This window comes from Salmo salar, chromosome 28, assembly GCF_965601325.2.
Source record: "Salmo salar chromosome 28, fSalSal1, whole genome shotgun sequence".
In the NCBI taxonomy this organism is placed as follows: Eukaryota; Metazoa; Chordata; class Actinopteri; order Salmoniformes; family Salmonidae; genus Salmo; species Salmo salar.
In genome coordinates, this window is record NC_138318.1 from 19085510 (window position 1) to 19105623 (window position 20114).

The 20114-nt window shown below is 44.0% G+C and overlaps 1 protein-coding gene across 2 annotated transcripts; it reads left to right on the forward strand.

The window, feature by feature from the left end:
• The first annotated feature begins 191 nt into the window (after positions 1–191).
• slc16a3b (solute carrier family 16 member 3b) lies at positions 192–18668 on the forward strand. 2 transcript variants are annotated; one of them, XM_014179807.3, is made up of 7 exons: positions 192–349; positions 11955–12221; positions 13845–13988; positions 14076–14212; positions 14410–14868; positions 16326–16506; positions 17594–18668. In XM_014179807.3, exons 2-7 carry the CDS (start codon positions 11999–12001, stop codon positions 17848–17850), a joined length of 1401 nt encoding a protein of 466 aa, XP_014035282.1. In that variant the 5' UTR covers positions 192–349; positions 11955–11998; the 3' UTR covers positions 17851–18668. The 2 variants fall into 2 exon arrangements, with proteins under 2 accessions (XP_014035282.1, XP_014035283.1); XM_014179808.3 differs by having other exon boundaries at positions 207–362.
• Positions 18669–20114: the final 1446 nt, after the last annotated feature.

Here is a 20114-nt window from a genome sequence, read left to right on the forward strand (position 1 = left end):
CAAATCAACTGGGAACTCGGAACTTCCCACCTCAGTGCGTTCAAAAAACAGGGAACTTGAAAAAAAACGAGTTCCGACTAGGAAAAATGTGTTTTAACGGTCATCCAACTCGGAATTCCAACTCCGGAACTTGGGCCTCTTTCTAGAGCTCCGACTTTCCGACTTGAAGATCACTGACGTCATTATTTGACCTCGTATTTTTCTGAGTTCCCAGTTGTTTTGAACGTGGCATTAGTCACAGCAAATGGGTTTCCAGAAAATCGCAGCCATGCCGAAATAAATACTCACATGAGAAGAGGCGTGAACGCATGGGCCAGATCAGAAGACGCTACAGACAAAGCTTCGTCAGGTAAGAACAACAGGTAATTATTATTTTTTTTAAACATTGGCATGATTAAAGTGTCATACCAGTTGATAATTTTGGGAGACAGCTGTAATTTAAGCACCTCTTTGTTGCTTTATTATTCACAAACTCCCATGGGATAATGCTGCTGATACACTAGCCTGAGATCAAATGTGCCTTTACGTGGTTTCAATTAAATAGCCTGTCGGCTATACTCTTTGGCAGAGAAGCACACGGAGTTGTTTCCATGGAAATTAACTTCCTAAATATGATAGGCTGTAGTTTAGGTTCCGTCATTGACTGGAAATATATATTAATAACATGTATTTGTGTCTGCCTGCAAATTGTCCCCTTTCCTATCAAAGTTATGAAAGAATATTTCGAGACTGTTTTGTAGACTTCCTTGTATTCAAAGCACATCTGTCGCAATATTCACAAACGCTAATAGCCTACTACTTGCTGATGTATGTGCTGTAGCCTACCTTCAATTTTGTTTGGAATGCGATATCAAGTGTGCTTACGTGTGGTCTCAATTAAATAGATTATATGGCGGAGAAGCATGGCGCAGTTGTCTTTAACTTCCTATATGATAGCAATATTCCTTTACATAGCTTAACACACGTATTTTACTCTGCTTACAAATTGGCCTGCTCCTAAAATTATATTATGCCCTAACTGCACTTTAAAACTACGTCAACCCTATTGGCTGATATAGCTCAATAATAGTGCTTAATATAACGTGTCACGTGAGAATCTCTGGTATTTTAACCTATATCTTAGGCCATTTTTGTGTATTTGGATCTTGACTAGGGTGGCAAAATTGCTGGGAACGGCATACTCCTTGCTCAAGACTCATGGTTCCATTACATTACACATAAGTCATTGGAAGAAGGTGTCTTCTGTACAGGGGTTTTTGTTAAGAGCCCTGGTGCTAAAATCTGAACCCTGCTTGCAGTAGGGTTTTGGAAGCATAAGGACCTCCTTTCATAGTGAGAAATAAATAATTTTCAAAAAAACAAAGATGCACACCATGTTAATGTTCATCTGGACAAGAGGAATACCTATGTAAGAATGATGTTTATTGACTATAGCTCAGTATTCAACACCATAGTACCCTCCAAGCTCATCATTAATCTCGAGGTCCTGGGTCTGAACCTAACCCTGTGCAACTGGGTCCTGGACTTCCTGATGGGCCGCCCCCAGGTGGTGAAGGTAGGAAACATCACTTCCACTCTGCTGACCCTCAACACTTGGGCACCACAAGGGTGCATGCACAGCCCCATCCTGTACTCTCTGTTCACCCATGACTGCGTGGCCATGCACGCCTCCAACTCAATCAAGTTTGCAGACGACACAACCGTAGTAGGCTTGATTACCAACGATGACGAGACAGCCTACAGGGAGGAGGTGAGCGGCTCTGTGAGTGTGGTGTCAGGAAAACAAACTCTCACTCAACGTCATCAAAGCAAAGGAGATGATCGTGGACTTCAGGAAACGGCAGAGGGTGCACCCCCCCTATCTTCATTGACGGGACCGCAGTGGAGAAGGTGGTAAGCTTCAAGTTCCTTGGCGTACACATCACTGACAAACTGAAATGGACCACCCACACAGACAGTGTGATGAAGGTGCATCAGAGCCTCATCAACCTCAGAAGGCTAAAGAAATTTGGCTTGTCTCCTAAAACCCTCACACACTTTTACAGATGCACAATTGAAAGCATCCTGTTGGGCTGTACTGCCCGCAACCGCAAGGTTCTCCAGAGGGTAGTGTGGTTTGCCCAACGCATTACCGGGGGCAAACTTCCCGCCCTCCAGGATACCTACAGCACCCAATGTCACAGGAAGGCCAAAAAGATCATCAAGGACATCAACCACCCGAGTCACTACCCGTTCACACCACTACCATCCAGAAGGCGAGGTCCGTAGCGGTGCATCAAAGCTGGGACCAAGAGACTGAAAAACAGCTTCTATCTCAAGGCCATCAGACTGCTAAACAGCCTTCACTAGCACATTAGAGGCTGCTGCCTAGAGGCATAGACTAGAAATTACTGGCCACTTTAAGGAATGGAATACTAGTCACTAATAGTGTGTGTGTGCTGTAATCTACGCTATCTTAGTCACTTAATGTTTACATATCTTGCATTACTCATCTCATATGTATAGTATATACTGTATTCTACTGTATCTTAGTCTGTTCCACTCTCACATCACTCAAACATATGTGTATATAGTCTTAATTTATTCCTACTTAGATTTATGTGTATTTTGGGTATATGTTGTGAAACTGTTAGATATTAATGCACTGTCGGAGCTAGAAACACAAGCATTTCGCTACACCCGCAATAACATCTGCTAATCACGTGTATGTGACCAATACAAATTTAATTTGATATTTCAAAGTGCTAATTAGTTATCTAGCATTCGCCAAACATCTGTGTGTAAGCGTAACTCGGGAAGTGTACATTATTTTCTTTAGGAATGTAGTGGAGTAAAAGTTGTCAATTATAACTAGTAAAGTACAGATACAGCCCCCCCCCCCCAAAAAAAATGTATTTTTACTTAAGTGCTTTACAACACTGGGACCTCTGTACAAGTAGCCATTAAATAATTTTTTTACGTTTTTACAAGTGTCGGCTGCCACTCAATTCCATAGATGTGATTTGCATTTAGTGGAGTTGAAAATTCTCAGCTAGGCTATAGCCTACACTACACTGTAAAGGTGAGGGAGTGAATTTGACAGTAACTTACAGGCAGCTCGTTGGCAAGTATGGTTTTACAGTGGATTTGGAAAGTAATCAGACCCCTTGACTTTTTGTTGCATTACAACCTTATTCTAAAATTGATTAAATCATTTTGCATTGATCATCCTTGATGTTTCTACAACTTGATTGAAGTCCACCTGTGGTAAATTCAATTGATTGGACATGATTTGGAAAGGCACATGCCTGTCTATATAAAGTCCCACAGTTGACAGTGCATGTCAGAGAAAAAAAACAAGTGATGATGTCAAAGGAATCTGAGACAGGATTGTGTCGTGGCACAGATCTGGGGAAGGGTGCCAAAATATTTCTGCGGCATTGAAGGTCCCTAAGAACACGGTGGCCTCCATCTTTATTAAATGGAAGTAGTTTGGAACCACCAACACTATTCCTAGAGATGGCCGCCCGGACAAAGTGAGAAATCGGGGGAGAAGGGCCTTGGTTAGGGAGGTGACCAAGAACCTGATGGTCACTCTGACAGCTCTGGAGTTCCTCTGTGGAAATGGGAGAACCTTCCAGAAGGACAACCATCTCTGCAGCACTCCACCAATAAGGCCTTTATGTTAGTGGCCAGACGGAAGCCACTCTATAGTAAAAGGCACATGACAGCCTGCTTGGAGTTTGACAAAAGGCACCTAAAGACTCAAACCATCAGAAACAAGATTCTCTGGCCTGATGAAATCAAGATTGAACTCTTTGGCCTGAATGCCAAGTGTCACGTCTGGAGGAAACCTGGCACCATCCCTAAGATGAAGCATGGTGGAATGGTTATTTTTTTTTCTCCCAAAAGAAGGCTGTTGAGCCTTCTTCACCACGCTGTCTGTGTGGGTGGACCATTTCAGTTTGTCCGTGATGTGTACGCCGAGGAATTTATAACTTTCCACCTTCTCCATTACTGTCCCGTCGATGTGGATAGGGGGGTGCTCCCTCTGCTGTTTCCTGAAGTCCACGATCATCTCCTTTGTTTTGTTGACGTTGAGTGTGAGGTTATTTTCCTGACACCGCACTCCGAGGGCCCTCACCTCCTCCCTGTAGGCCGTCTCGTCGTTGTTGGTAATCAAGCCTACCACTGTAGTGTCGTCTGCGAACTTGATGATTGAGTTGGAGGCGTGCATGTCCACGCAGTCGTGGGTGAACAGGGAGTACAGAAGAGGGCTGAGAACGCACCCTTGTGGGGCCCCAGTGTTGAGGATCGGCAGGGTGGAGATGTTGTTTCCTACCCTCACCACCTGGGGGTGGCCCGTCAGGAAGTCCAGGACCCAGTTGCACACGGCGGGGTTGAGACCCTGGGTCTCGAGCTTAATGACGAGTTGAGGGTACTATGGTGTTAAATACTGAGCTGTAGTCGACGAACAGCATTCTTACATAGGTATTCCTCTTGTCCAGATGGGTTAGGGCAGTGTGCTTGCGTCGTCTGTGGACCTATTGGTGCGGTAAGCAAATTGGAGTGGATCTAGGGTGTCAGGTAGGGTGGAGGTGAAATGATCCTAGACTCGTCTCTCAAAGCACTTCATGATGACGGAGGTGAGTGCTACGGGGCGATAGTCGTTTAGCTCAGTTACCTTAGCTTTCTTGGGAACTGGAATAATGGTGGCCCTCTTGAAGCATGTGGGAACAGCAGACTGGGATAAAAATTGATTGAATATGTCCATAAAAACACCAGCCAGCTGGTCTGCGCATGCTCTGAGGACGCGGCTAGGGATGCTGTCTGGGCTGGTAGCCTTGCAAGGGTTAACACGTTTAAATGCTTTACTCAGGTTGGCTGCGGTGAAGGGAGAGCCCACAGGTTTTGGTAGCGGACCGTGTCGTTGGCACTGTATTGTCCTCAAAGCGAGCAAAGAAGTTTAGTTTGTCTGGGAGCAGGACATCGTGGTCCGCGACGGGGCTGGTTTTCTTTCTAACAAACTAGTTTTGGCAAGTCGGTTAGGACATCTACTTTGTGCATGACACAAGTAAATTTTCCAACAATTTGTTTAGACAGATTATTTCACTTATAATTCACTATCATTCCAGTGGGTCAGAGGTTTACAATCGTTAAGTTGACTGTGCCTTTAAACAGCTTGGAAAATTCCAGAAAATGTCATGGCTTTAGAAGCTTCTGATAGGCTAATTGACATCAATTGGAGGTGTACCTGTGGATGTATTTCTAGGCCTACCTTCAGACTCCGTGCCTCTTTGCTTGACATAATGGGAAAATCAAAAGAAATCAGCTAAGACCTCGGGGGGGTAGTCCTCCACAAGTCTGGTTCATCCTTGGGAGCAATTTCCAAACGCCTGAAGGTACCACGTTTATCTATACAAACAATAGTACGCAAGTATAAACATCATGGGACCACTCAGCCGTCATACCGCTCAGGAAGGAGACGTGTTCTGTCTCCTACAGATGAACGTACTTTGGTGCTAAAAGTTTAAATCAATCCCAGAACAACAGCAAAGGACCTTGTGAAGATGCTGGAGGAAACGGGTACAAATTGTATATATCCACAGTATAACGAGTCCTATATCGACATAGCCTGAAAGGCCGCTCAGCAAGGAAGAAGCCACTGCTCCAAAACCGCCATTAAAAAAGCCAGACTACAGTTTGCAACTGCACATGGGAAAAAATATTGTAATTTTTGGAGGAATGTCCTCTGGTCTGATGAAACAAAAATAGAACTGTTTGGCCATGATGACCATTGTTATGTTTGGAGGAAAAAGGGGGAGGCTTGCAAGCCGTAGAACACCATCCCAACCGTGAAGCACGGGGGTGGCAGTGTCATGTTGTGGGGGTGCTTTGCTGCAGGAGGGACTGGTTCACTTCACAAAATAGATGGCATCATGAGGAAGCAAAATGATGTGGATATATTGAAGCAACACCTCAAGACATCAGTCAGGAAGTTAAAGCTTGGTCGCAAATGGGTCTTCCAAATGGACAATGACCCCAAGCATACTTCCAAAGTTGTGGCAAAATGGCTTAAGGACAACGAAGTCAAGGTATTGGAGTGGCCATCACAAAGCCCTGACCTCAATCCCATAGAAAATGTGTGGGCAAAACTGAAAAAGCGTGTGTGAACAAGGAGGCCTACAAACCTGACTCAGTTACACCAGCTCTGTCAGTAGGAATGGCCCAAAATTCACCCAACTTATTGTGGGACGCTACCTGAAACGTTTGACACAAGTTAAACAATTCAACGGCAATGCTACCAAATACTAATTGAGTGTGTCAACTTCTGACACACAGGGAATGTGATGAAAGAAATACTCTCTACTATTATTCTGACATTTCACATCCTTAGGATCACCACTTTATTTTAACTGACCTAAGACAGGGAATTTTTACTAGCATTAAATGTCAGGAATTGTGAAATTGAGTTTAAATGTATTAGGCTAAGGTGTATGTTAACTTCTGACTTCAACTGTAAGTCAATACATTGCATTCAATGCTAAAAGATTAGTGTCAAGGTATAGTCTGAGTCTTTCAACAATTTACCCATTGCAGCTTTATCACCACCTTTTTTGTTGTTGCTGTTTGTCTGTCCTGAGATGGAAAATGTCACGGTCTTATTTTAGGAGAGCTGATAGTCGTGGGCTTGCGGAATGCTGCATTGTGAGGGGTCGGGGCACACTGCTATAGAAGGGTGAGGCAAGTGGAGAAGTATGTGTTTGCCTGTTGGTTGGGAGCCAGGCGGCTACACATGACACTGGAGTAGTTCATACAGTAGACATGCATGCGTGCACACCTCCCGTCCCATTCAGAGAGTTACAGGCACTTTGCTACAGATGCAATGCTTTGAAATGTGATGACTACTTTGATTCATCTTGTCTTTTTTTTATTTTTATGGATTCTGCAGTGTTGCTGGCACAAAGGCTTGCTTGCCCCCCCGACGCCTCACACCATTTGAAAATCCACAAACCAGCAGAGCCCTCCCCAGCAGCATAGCTCTGGGGCCCGTACACTCCGCCCCCTGCATCTCATGTTTCCTGATCTTCCACATTACCTGTTGGGGCATGCAAAAATGTCAATTTACTATGCAGTCCCTTCACCTTTTGGCTATGCATTACCTAGGCCCTCCAACATATAGTTCCCGAGTCAGCCCCAACCCTAGGCCTGTACACCATCCACCAAGGACAGAAAACAACCCTTACAGCCTGGAACAACATAAAAGATGCGTCACTCCTCCCAACAGGACAGACACCCCCCCCACACTGATGGATCAAGGTGTGACACCTATCCGTTCGTAGCGATAGCCCTGTGAATAATCCCCGCTGTAGATGGATCAGCAATACACTTCTCTATGGGAGGCTTATACACCGAGCACCAACATCCTCTCAGAGAAGAGCCCGGGCCCATCTGTCCCATTGCCCTCAGCCCATGCAGATGGTCTTTCTGAGCCACCTTCAGTCATTGCGTACAGATTTACACCCAGCCAATTCTTGCAGGTCACCCTAGTTAGTGAACCCCACTCACAAGCCTGGCCCACAAGCAACAGGTCAGCACACTGTTCTGGATGAGTTGGTTGTGAAGGAGTGGCTCCTCCATTATCCATGCTCCTGTGAAACATCTCTGAACAGAGTTTTATTTTATTTTTCTCCCACACCTCCGAGCACAGCACGGTAGAACAAAGTAATGGCTGACATATCGACTTGCTCAACATTCAACAAGAGCAAGTGCCTGTCGTAACCAAGATCTCCTGCTCTCCTCAGAACTGCCCAAACAGTCTCTCCAGCACACCCCCTGCTGGTACAGAACTCTCTGTGCAGCTTGTATACAGGCTTTCACTCTGGACACCGTCACCACCAGCCCTTGGCCCCCCTCATGCAAAGGGAGGTCTAACACTGCTGTGCGTGTCCAGTGTTGACCAAAATAAATCTGCCAGAATCCTCTGCAGTGGCTTGACGAGACTGTGGGTGTCCAACACCATCAGCCTGTGCCAGAGCATTGAAGCGGCAAAGTTGTTAGCGACCAGGACCCTTCCCCTGAAAGACAGTGGCAACAAGTATTGAGTCTTCAGATCTGAAAAAGTTCCTCAAGTTTTATCCCCCTCGGCAGGTAATAATATGAAATATTCAAAAGATTAACAATAGCTGGCGAAGGTGGTTCCATCAGTGGCGAAGATTTACCTCAATCAATGCATATGACAAATCCAGAACCAGCAAACAGACCAGCTGGCTAATCTTTTGAATATTTCAGGTTATTACCTACCGAGGGAGATTAACTTTGCCTGGTGATGGTGGCAGATGAATGGCACAACAATTTCCGAAATTCGTCCGGATTAAATTCGGGTCATTTTACACAATTGTATTTTTTTTTCTTCAACCTAATTTATTTGAGTCAAACAGTTTGTCCATAAGTCATAAAAGTGGTATACTAGTTGAAGTTTACATTAAAGTATATGTATTATGTACAAGGTCTATGGACGTGTCGCATTACCAAAACACTTTCAAGTTCCTGTAAACTCCAATCAGTAAATGGTTTTATTCACCCATGATGCATCATCTAGAGGAGTAATCTTTAGATGAGCACAAGTTAGGTTAATTTATTTGCATACACTGAGTGTCTAACCCTGATGTGATCCCCTCTTCTCTATTATTGCTGACTTAAGTACACATCACATCAAACTAACAGTGAACCGCTTACTTACGGGCCAACAATGCAGAGAATGAAAATAGAGAAGAGTAAAACATGTAATAATAGATACTCAATTATTAACAGTAACTTGGCTTATACAAGGGGTACCGGGTCGACGTAAAAGGTAATTGAGGTACAGTGCCTTTAGAAAGTATTCACACCCCTTATTCTACATTGTTAGACCGAATTCAGCATTTTATATATATATATATATATATATGCTGAATTCGGTCTAACAATGTAGAATAAGGGATATATATATATATCTATATATATAATCCATCATTGGGAAATTGAAAAAATATGGAACTACACAGACTCTGCCTAGAGCTGGCCGTCTGACCAAACTGAGCAACCGGGCAAGAAGGACCTTGGTCAGGGAGGTGACCAAGAACCCAATGACCACTCTGACAGAACTACAAAGTTTCTTGGCTGAGATGGGAGAACCTGTAAGAAGGACAAGTCTCTACAGCACTTCACCCATCTGGGCTTTACGGTAGAGTGCCCAGAAAGAAGCCACTCCTGAGAAAAAAACACATGACCGCACGCCTGGAGTATTCAAAAAGGCACGAGAAAGACTGATCATAAGGCAGAAGATTCTGTGGTCTGATCAGGGGAAAAAAAGTAACTCTTTGGCCTGAATGCAAAGCGCTACGTCTGGCTAAAGCAAGGCACAACTAATCACCTGTCTAACACCATCCCTACTGTGAAGCATGGTGATGGCAGCATTATGCTACGGGGGGGATTTTCAGAGGCAGGGACTGGGAGTCTGGTAAGGATAGATGGCACAATGAATGGAGACAAATATGAGAACCTGCTTCAGAGTGCAAACGATCTTAGACTGGTGAAAAGATTTATGTTATGGGGACGGGGGGGTGTCGGTTGGTCCGATCAGCGTTGTCGTGCCTTCTTCACGACTGTGTTGGTGTTAGACCATGATAGATCCTTAGTGATGTGGACACGAGGAACTTAAAGCTTTCAACCTGCTCCACTACAGCCCTGTCGACGTGATTTCGAGCCCCACAGTGGTGTCATAATACCCATAAAACCTAGCGGTCAAGCAGGAAAATGTTTACAATCGTTTTTTTCCACCATGCATTTTTCCCATAGAGGATTTTAGAAAAACTTAAGGGCTGTGTTTTTGTGTAGACTTACCCTGGCATGACATTTTGATAATCGTGTAAATCTCTCTCGAACAAGGTGACTTTAATTAATATATTCGGCTCTATTTACTCTGATTTCAAATGCTAATCAGCATCCAAGTAGACATTATGCAAGACTACAAATCCCTGCAAGCTCCTGCACGTCCTCTTTAGCTGATACTGTTGCTGAAAGGTATTGTGTAATTTTTTTTTAACTTGCCCAAGACATTTCACATAATTGTGAATTTTATGAAATGTAACCAATGTATTCATTACTAAATGTAGTTAACATAGTTTAATCCAGAGATTCTAACCTTTTGCCTTGATTCGGCAGTCTCATCCAGAGCAACATGGCATTTGTAGTTCTGTATGATAGCCACGTGAGCAGTTCATTGCGTTTCATTTTTGGGGGGGGGGTAAATACAGGCAAATATATTTATCAAAATGTCATGCCAGGGTAAGCCCACATGAAACGCAGCCCTTATTTTAAGTGTTTCTAAAATCACCTTTGGTGGGGACAAAAAATGATGCTGGAAAAATGATTGGAACCATTTCCCTGTTTTGACCGCTTCGGTTTTAGGGTATTATGATTCATACTGTGGTACTGCAAACTTAATGATGGTGTTGAAGTCATGCGTGGCCACGCAGTCGTGGGTGAACCGGAGTACAGGAGGGGACTAGGCACACACCCCGGAGGGCCCCCTGTGTTGAGGGTCAGCGTAGTGGATGTGTTGCCTAAACTCAACACCTGGGGGGCGTCCCATCAGGAAGTTCAGGATCCAGTTGCAGAGGGAGGTGTTCAGTCTCAGGGTTCTTAGCTTGGAGGGCACTATGGTGTTGAACGCTGAGCTGTAGTCAATGAACAGCATTCTCATGTACTGTAGGTGTTCCTTTTTGTCCAGATAGGAAAGGGCAGTGTGGAGTGCGATTGATATTGCGTCATCTGTTGGGGCGGTATACAAATTGGAGTGGGTCCAGGGTGTCTGGGATGGTGTTGACGTAAGCCATGACCAGCCTTTCGAAGCATTTCATGGCTACAGATGAGTGCTACGGGGCGATGGTCATTTAGACATTATCTTGGCATTGATCTTGGGCAGTGGGACTTTGGTCTACTTGAAACGTAGATATTACAGACTGGGTCAAGGATTTGCCAAATGGAGGGTGAGGGAGAGCTGTGTGTGTGGAGTGAAGGTGGTGGTGATTTAATAATACATATTTTTTTACTTCTAGTTGCACAGGTGACATGCTGATAGAAATGAGGTAAAACAGATTTCAGTTTTCTTGCATTAAAATCACTGGTACAGCAGGAGTGCTGCCTCTTGATGAGCATTTTCTTTGTGCTTATGGCCCTATACAGCTTGTTCTCGTGCAGTCTTAGTGCCACTTACTGCCAGCATCGGTTTGTGGTGGTAAATGGACAGCTACGAAAAATATAAAGGAGAAAATTGTATGGTCAACGGCTTATCATGAGGTATTCTAACTCGGGCGAGCAGAACCTCAAGACTTTCACCAGCTGTTAAGCAACGCACACCACCCACTTTAAGCTTACCTGACGGTGCCGTTCTGTCCTGCCGATGCATAGGGGGAAAAAAATGCTAGAATATTGTCCTTGTTCAGCCAAGTTTACGAGAAACATAGGCTATTACAGTTCTTCAGGTCCCGTTGATAGAATAGTCTCGAACAGAGCTCGTACAGTTTGTTCTCCAGTGATTCTACATTCACCAATAGAAGAGCGGGTAGAGGCGGATTATTTACTCGCCACCGTAGTTTCCCCGGGGTACCCGGATGTCGGCCTCTATCGCAGTCTCTTTCTCTTCTGAGTGTCTGGTATTGGGGCCTGGTCTGGGGTGAGCAGTATGTCCTATACCGCAGACTCATTTAAGTAGAAATCTTCATCCAGATCAAGGTTGGTGATCACTGTCCAGAAGCTCTCTTCGGTTATAGGAAACTATGACGGATACATGATGTACTATAAAATGTAAGATCGGTGCCAAAAAACACACAAAATGGCAGAATTGGTCAGGAACCTGTAAAATATATTCCACCGCCATTCTTTTAAAATCATTCCTCCGTTGTTTCTTTTTCTCTCTGTTCTGACCCAAGTTGACAGAACAGAAGGTTGAGGGAATATCCTAGCAGAGAGGATCATGGGAGGAGCCGTGGTAGATGATGAGCCTAGTGATGTCAAGGCACCAGACGGAGGTTGGGGCTGGGCCGTGCTGGCCGGAGGGTTCGTCATCACTGGGTTCTCCTACGCCTTCCCCAAGGCCGTCAGTGTGTTCTTCAAGGAGTTGATCAGGGAGTTCGGAGTGGGATACAGCGACTGTGCATGGATTTCTTCTATACTGTTGGCCATGCTCTACGGCACAGGTACGTAGTGTGTGTGTGTGTAGGGGCCAAACCGTTGATAGCCCCCCACTAACTGACCTAGCACGCAGACCCCAGATAGCATATGTGACTCACCACCTGGATTTGGTCTTATGTAGCAACAGTTGAAATAGAGCTACAAAATGTTAAGTCATACACTGCATTTTTGAGGAACAATGGGAAAGTAATTGTTTGTCAAAATTAGAAACGTGAACGCATAATAAGCCATTTGATTTTTTTTAAATTTATGTACAGGAAATGAGCTTTTAGATTTGCTTATTTTATTTTATCGGCATCAATGAGGAATGAGTAGGGTCAGCTATACCGTAAGGACCCCTTCATGTCCTCATTACATGTAGTGCAACAATGGTCTGTAAAGTTCTCTACATTTTAAAAGATTTAAACACACAATATTGGAATCACCATGGTCTCAACCATAAACTGTCAACTAATCTTCCTGATGGATTAAGTTCAAATATGTTAGATTTAATTACGTTTAAGAATCATTAAGCAACTGAGGGAAAAACAAAATTGCTATTGTGTACACCACTTGAATGAAGTGTCATTTGTGTCTAACTTCAACTCCATCAGATTGCTTTTTATTGGGGATTTTCAAATGATTGTATTGAACTGTCTTATGTACCCTAACCAGTCAGGCTTCAAGACGGGTCACTCAACCAAGACTGCTCTCCTCTGTCATGGAGGCTTTCTGCACTGCCAAAGCTGACTCTCTGTTCCACGTACTCTCACTACTGGTGGTCTAAAACCGAGCCTTGGGGGACATCTCCACTTCTCTCCATACACCAAATCACTCGGCTCTGTCATAGCTTCACATGGTTTCTCCTATCGTTGCTATGTGGATGACGCCCAGTGACATCTCTTCTCTGTCTTGTCCTGTTTTTTCTTACTCAGCGCTGGATTGTGTTTTTCTAGTGTAGAATTGAGCAATCCATTTTTAAACACTTGTTGGACAATAATTGTAAAAATGAAATGCCTTTTATGGTGTCTGAATGAGTTGCGATAAACGCAGTTAGTCTTTCAGGCATCCCTGAGCTATAAAACGGCACATTTGTTTCTCTGCACCATGGCACAAATAAATTCTGAAATCCTGGTGGGTGGGCCTTGTGCGGGGCCCTGCGAAACTGCGCTACGCCACTGCCCCTACTTCATTGTCCACCATAGATTTTATCTTTAAACTCAAGACTCGTCAAGAGACGAGCTCCTGTTATTTCATGTCCTGTTGTAGCTCGTTCCAAGTGGAAGGGTCAGAGTACTGGAACGTTTTTTTTATATATATATATATATAATTTATTTATTTTTTTAACCCTGCTTGTTCTGGCCTAGGGTACAGTTCTGACTGTGTGTTTCACTGTTCTTGTGGGGACCAGAACCACAAAAATAGTAAACAAACAATTGGACCAACTGGGGACATTTTTTGTCCCTACGAGGTCAAATGCTATTTCTAGAGGGTTTAGGTTGAAGGTTAGAATTAGTGTTAGGGTTATAATTACGTTAAGGGTTAGGGTTAGGTTTTTGGGTTAAGGTTAGGGGAAATGGGATTTTGAATGGGACTGAATTGTGTCCCCCCACAAGGTTAGCTGTACAATACTGTGTGTGTGTGTGTAGGTCCACTGTGTAGTGTGCTGGTGAATAAGTTTGGGTGTCGGCCAGTGATGATGGTGGGAGGGCTCTTTGCCTCCTTGGGAATGATCCTGGCCTCCTTGGCCACCAGTATCATACACATCTACATCTGTACTGGAGTTATAACAGGTTAGTAAATAAATACACACATCTACCTTTACTGGTGGGTACACCCACACACCCACTTTAAAAAACTGTTTGCCCCCTGTCTGCCAGGTCTGGGCCTGGCGCTGAACTTCCAGCCGTCTCTGATCATGCTGAATCGTTACTTTAGTGAGAAGAGGCCTCTAGCTAATGGACTATCTGCTGCCGGGAGCCCCGTGGCCCTCTGCTGCCTCTCGCCTCTTGGACAGGTACTGCACTTCTCTTCAGTCTCCCCATCTGCAGTTGTAGATCAGTATTATGATGTAGGGAGAAGCATATGAACACAATGAGAGATGTGTGCTACTCTGAAGGATTAACAACACAAAGGGGAAGTTGTATGCTCTGTCGGCGGCATATCAGAGATACGGCTCATCGTTAATGTTTTTCTTCATATTTCTCCCCAAAGGTGCTGCAGTACCACTATGGCTGGAGAGGCGGCTTCCTCATCCTGGGGGGCCTGCTGCTCAACTGCTGCGCCTGTGGGGCTTTGATGAGGCCCCTGGTGGGCCCCAAGAAGACCCAGGACCAGGCTGTGGGTGAAGCAGAAAAAAAACCCAAACCTAAGAAAAAGCTCCTGGATTTTAGTGTATTTAAAGACAGAGGTTTCATCATCTATGCCATAGCTGCGTCCATCATGGTACTGGGTCTTTTTGTGCCGCCTGTGTTTGTGGTGAGCTATGCCAAGGAGATGGGGAATGAAGACACTAAGTCTGCCCTCCTCCTCACCATCCTGGGGTTCATTGATATCTTCGCCCGGCCCACATGTGGGCTGATTGCGGGGATAAAGTGGGTCCGGCCTAGATGTGTGTATCTCTTCAGCTTCGCCATACTCTTTAATGGCATTACCGACGTGATCAGCTCACAGGTAAGTCTGGAACTTGTTTTTATTGATATTATTTGTATGGATGGATGTGTTCTATGGGATGTAAACAATATTTAATCTGTGTGTTGTATCGTTATTACTTTTGGTCATGTGTCTATACAGGGAATGTATGTGGAAACCTGCTCGTCGAACATATTATTCCAAAATCATGGGCATTAATATGTATTTGGTCCCCCCTTTGCTGCAATAAGAGCCTCCACTCTTCTGGGAAGGCTTTCCACTAGATTTAGGAACATTGTTGCCATGAGCATTAGTGAGGTCGTGCACTGATGTTGGGTGATTAGGCCTGGCTCGCTGTTGGCGTTCCAATTCATCCTTAGAGGTGTTCAATGGGATAAAGGTCAGGGCTCTGTGCAGGCCAGTCAAGTTCTTCCACACCAATCTCGACAAACCATTTCTGTATGGATCTCGCTTTGTGCACTGGGGCATTGTCATGCTGAAACAGGAAAGGGCCTTCCCCAAACTGTTGCCACAAAGTTGGAAGCACAGAATCATCTAGAATGTCATTGTATGCTGTAGCTTTAAGATTTCCCATCACTGGAACTAAGGAGCCAAGCCCGAACCATGAAAAACGGCTCCAGACCATTATTCCTGCTCCACCAAACTTTACAGTTGGCACTATGCATTGGGGCAGGTAGTGTTCTCCTGGCATCCGCCAAACACAGATTTATCTGTCGGACTGTCAGATGGTGAAGTGTGATTCATCACTCAAACGTGATTCCACTGCTCCAGAGTCCAATGGTGGTGAGCTTTACACCACTCCAGCTGATTCTTGGCATTACACATGGTGATCTTAAGCTTATGTGCAGCTGCTCGGCCATGGAAACCCATTTCATGAAGCTCCCAACGAACAGTTCTTGTGCTGACGTTGCTTCCAGAGGCAGTTTGGAACTCGGTAGTGAGCGTTGCAACCGAGGACAGATGATTTTTACACGCTTCAGCACTCTGTGACCCCGTTCTGTGAGCTTGTGTGGCCTATCACTTCACGACTAAGACTTTGTTGCTTTTAGACGTTTCCACTTCACAATAACGGCACTTACAGTTGACCAGGAAAGCTCTAGCAGGGCAGAAATTTTACGAACTGACTTGTTGGAAAGGTGTCATCCTATGACGGTGCCATGTTGAAAGTCACTGCTCTTCAGTAAGGGAATTCTACTACCAATGTTTGTCTATGGAGATTGCATGGCGGTGTGCTCGATTTTTATACACTTGTCAGCAACGAGTGTTGCTGAAAAGGCCGAATCCACTAATTTGAAGGGGTGTCCACATACTTTTGTGTGTGTATATATAGTGTATTATTGTGGACACTGCAGCCTTTGAGACCCGGAGCAATTGTATCCATAGAATTTGAATGATTAATCAGTGATGGTCATTAATATTTCTCAGGTCATATCATGTTGTGAATTATTTAACCAAGGGTGTTGCTTCTCTTTTGGCAGGCGACAGACTACCCTGGTCTGGTGGTGTTCTGCATCTTCTTCGGGCTCTCTTACGGGATGGTGGGGGCGCTGCAGTTCGAGGTTCTCATGGCCATCGTGGGCACCAAGAAGTTCTCCAGCGCTTTAGGGCTGGTGTTGCTCATGGAGGCTATCGCTGTGCTGGTGGGACCGCCTGGAGCAGGTCAGTACACACAGGGAGAAGGTTTAGGGTTATGGCTAGTGTTGGGGTTCAACCAGGCTGTGGACATGAAGCTAGGGTTGAGCCATAATGTGGACGTGAAGTTAGGGTTGAGCCGGGGTGTGGATATTGAGTTGGGATATGGATAAGGTTACGCTTTCTAGAAGATCTACGCACACGCAAGATTTGGTGCGTCGGAATGTTTTTTTCTAACGAAAGGCCTTGTAATACACTTTTTTTTTACTACCTGAAAATTGAGACATGCCGTATCATTCCTTCTGCAGCCATGGGGGCAGTGTTGTCACTTGCTTCCTTGATCTTATTTATAGGCTATTCATCAAAGTTGCCTATTTTGCATTGATAACAAAATAATCTCAGCGACTGTTCAAACAGTAAACCAAACAACAAGAATCCACCCAAAAAGGTGTTTAGTTTAGAAGTAATAAATAGTGATTACACCCTATTGTGAAATTGTAGAACCTGCTGTAGCCAACTAGCTTAGCCATGTGCTTTTGTCTGCCTGACCAAAACATGACTTTCTATTTTTAGCTGATTATGGGACTGAATACACAAGCAGCATATCAAACTGGGATAATGTTTTAGGTTTGACCAGCAAGCATAATATTTGCCAGGGCATAATTTGTAAATTATAAATTTAATTGATTAATTTCACATGAATTTGTGGGAAGCTAAAAAGGCTAGCTAGCTTGCTCTATTTTTTTGCCTCAAAATCCATGTGGACTTGGCGTTATGGATACACTTCCGAAAAAAGATTAGTCAGAGTGCAGTATAAATGCAGAATGCTACAAATAACATTTTTTTTTACTGCAGTAATTTAGCAGTGTAGCTGCAGCTAGAGTACAGTTATTCTGCAATTACTGCATCCAAAATACCACAGTTGACTGCAGTTTCAAACCTGCGTTCTTTTGTAATGTTAGGGTTGAGCCGGGGTGTGGAAATGACATTAGGGTTTAGAACCAAGTCTTCAAACAATCAAAGCCAGTATAGCCATTTTAGCTGGTAATAAACTGCGTATGCCCTGAATGTATAATGGGTAATAAACTCTTCTCATACCTCTCCTCTCCCATAGGGCGTCTGCTGGACGCCACCCATAACTACATGTACGTGTTCCTGCTGGCTGGCTGTGAGGTCATTCTGGCCTCCATCGTCATTTGCATGGGCAACTTCCTGTGCATCAAGAAGAAGCCAGATGAGCCTGAGGCCCATCTAGAGAATGGAGCCCCCGCAGAGAGGGAGAAGCTCAACAGCCTGCTGGAGGCGGAGGGAGGAGAGCATGAGAGGGCGCAGCCGGCAGGGGGGAGGGGCGGCGCCGCAGAGGCAATATAGGGAGCGGAAAAGAATAGAGGGGTGGGAAACCTAGAGACAGCTCTGTGATGGAGAGAGAAGGGATATTTGTTAATTGATTTTAGAGAGAGACTGACGAGCTTCATTAAACACTACCAATAGGGATGGACATAAGAGTACACACGCTGGTGGAGGGAGGAACGAAGGGATGAAGAGAAGGATGGATTGCAGTGTGCTGTACATGTGGTGTATGCTTTAATGTACACAGCAAATTGGCCAGTGTTACCTAGTGTTGATTTTTCAGTGTAACATTTTTTTGTGTTGATTCCGGAGTAAAATTAACTCTAAGGGTTAAATTGACACCGAGTGGTGTAATAGAACCTAAGTGTCTGTTAATAACCGATGTTGAACCAAAACCACGGCCATCATGTTTCCCAGCAGGTGATTTTTAATTGTAATTCTTTAAGAGTTTTGTATGTACATTGATTAATGTTGTGCTACTCAAATATAAATTCCATACATTTTTCTAAACTAATCCAATATGTTACTTGCACCCATTACTGAAATGGTTGTCCAGTTTAAATGCTTTAGGTACTCTCATATTTTAGTCTTCCTAACCCTGGCAGTCATTCTGAATAAAAGTTGGGTGAATACAAATTCCTAATGTTGGATGTTCCCACTCTGGCTGAATTCCAATTGGAATTACACATTACATTGCAAGCCAGCATAAATGTGACTTTCAGGCTTGATGTGGCCTGTAAACCATGAGTTTTTGGCCACTGTATTGGGGTAAAACTAGGCCCTCAACATAAGGCCTTAGGAAGTATGTATTGTTATAAAGAATTACATTTGAATGATAATATTCACTTGGGATTATTTGAAGGCCACAGGACTGAAAATGAATGAATGCAACAATCATGTCTGTCACTAACAAATACAGGGTGGTGATACAATTCACTCGAAAGGCAAGGCATCCTGTGAAGTATGCAAATAAGGCTTTATACTGTGTTAATTTACCAGTGAAAGTGTGGACCCGTATAGACACTGGAACAGTGTTAAATTTAACACTGGAGAATTTGCTTTGTTCAGACCAGCAGGCACACCAGGAGGAACACTATTAAATGTTATCTAGAATCGCACTGCCGCAAACACATTGCTGTGCCCACAGTACACACACATGCCCAGGCACCCAATGGCGTACACACGAAACCTTGAACTAACCAATACTGCCTAATCTTTAAGTGACTTCTCTTCAAAGACAAGAAACATCTCTGTAGGCGCAGGGGTCAGAGATGGCGCAGCAGTTTAAGGCACTGCATCTCAGTGCAAGAGGCGTCACTACAGAGCCTGGTTCGATTCCAGGCTTTATCACAACCGGACGTGATTGGGAGTCCCATAGGGCGGCGCACAATTGGAACTCTTATTGGTCTATTAACTAATTTACTGCATAGTGATGTCACCAACGCAGACCCAAACTCCATCCCACCAAAACAGGCTGTAATTTCAGCCGGTCTTTTCAAATCACTCTTACATTAAAAAGGGCATTATCATCATTTTCACAGTATTACTCCAACCTCTTAATGCAGAGATCGATATATAAAAACACAGGTATCACCTTTTTAACTGCACTGGGCCTTTAACTTGTATGGGTATAATATTACCGAGTACATTTTACTTGTTACAGTAAGGTCTAAGTGCTTAGTGGCATGTTATGAGAGCATCTCTCGGTGTTGAGATATTTATCACTTGTTTCTTTCAATGAACAACACATCTTCAGCCAGTAACCTAACATGCATCTTAGTTTCTAATACGAATATATTTTACTCCATGAACTGCTGTGTTAAACATATCTATACAAGTTTCTTAAGCCTCATTTTACATATATTTGTCTGTCTTCCACTGTAAGGACTTTGTTACAGCTGAGGTGTTTGTCGGGTAAACCACGTTGAAATGGACAGTTGTAACAGTGAGGATATTAACGTGTCACGTGGCTGCTAGAATGCTGTTTGTTTCAAATACCAAGTGTTTATGTATAAAAAAATAATGGAAGCATCTGTCTGTTTATGCTGAGAAGTGGAGTGATAATATTGCATTCTACAGATGGGAGTCTACAAAGATACACCAACAATACAAAACCCTGCACAACTGTCAGGATCTTTTTAAATCTGAAAAGGGGATCCCTTAACATGTGACATTATAGCAAAACCCCAGCCCAGTCCAACCTACTGATTTGTAATATGGAGGACAACCTATTTATACTCGGAGTATACAGAACATTAAGAACACCTGCTCTTTCCATGACATGG

Bases quoted from the DNA above. Each gene is read 5' to 3' on its own strand.
- slc16a3b (XM_014179807.3), top strand. From the start codon at position 11,999: ATGGGAGGAGCCGTGGTAGATGATGAGCCTAGTGATGTCAAGGCACCA. The intron at 13,989-14,075 runs GTTAGTAAATAA...CCTGTCTGCCAG, and splicing joins CTGTACTGGAGTTATAACAG to GTCTGGGCCTGGCGCTGAAC. The intron at 16,507-17,593 runs GTCAGTACACAC...CCTCTCCCATAG, and splicing joins GGTGGGACCGCCTGGAGCAG to GGCGTCTGCTGGACGCCACC.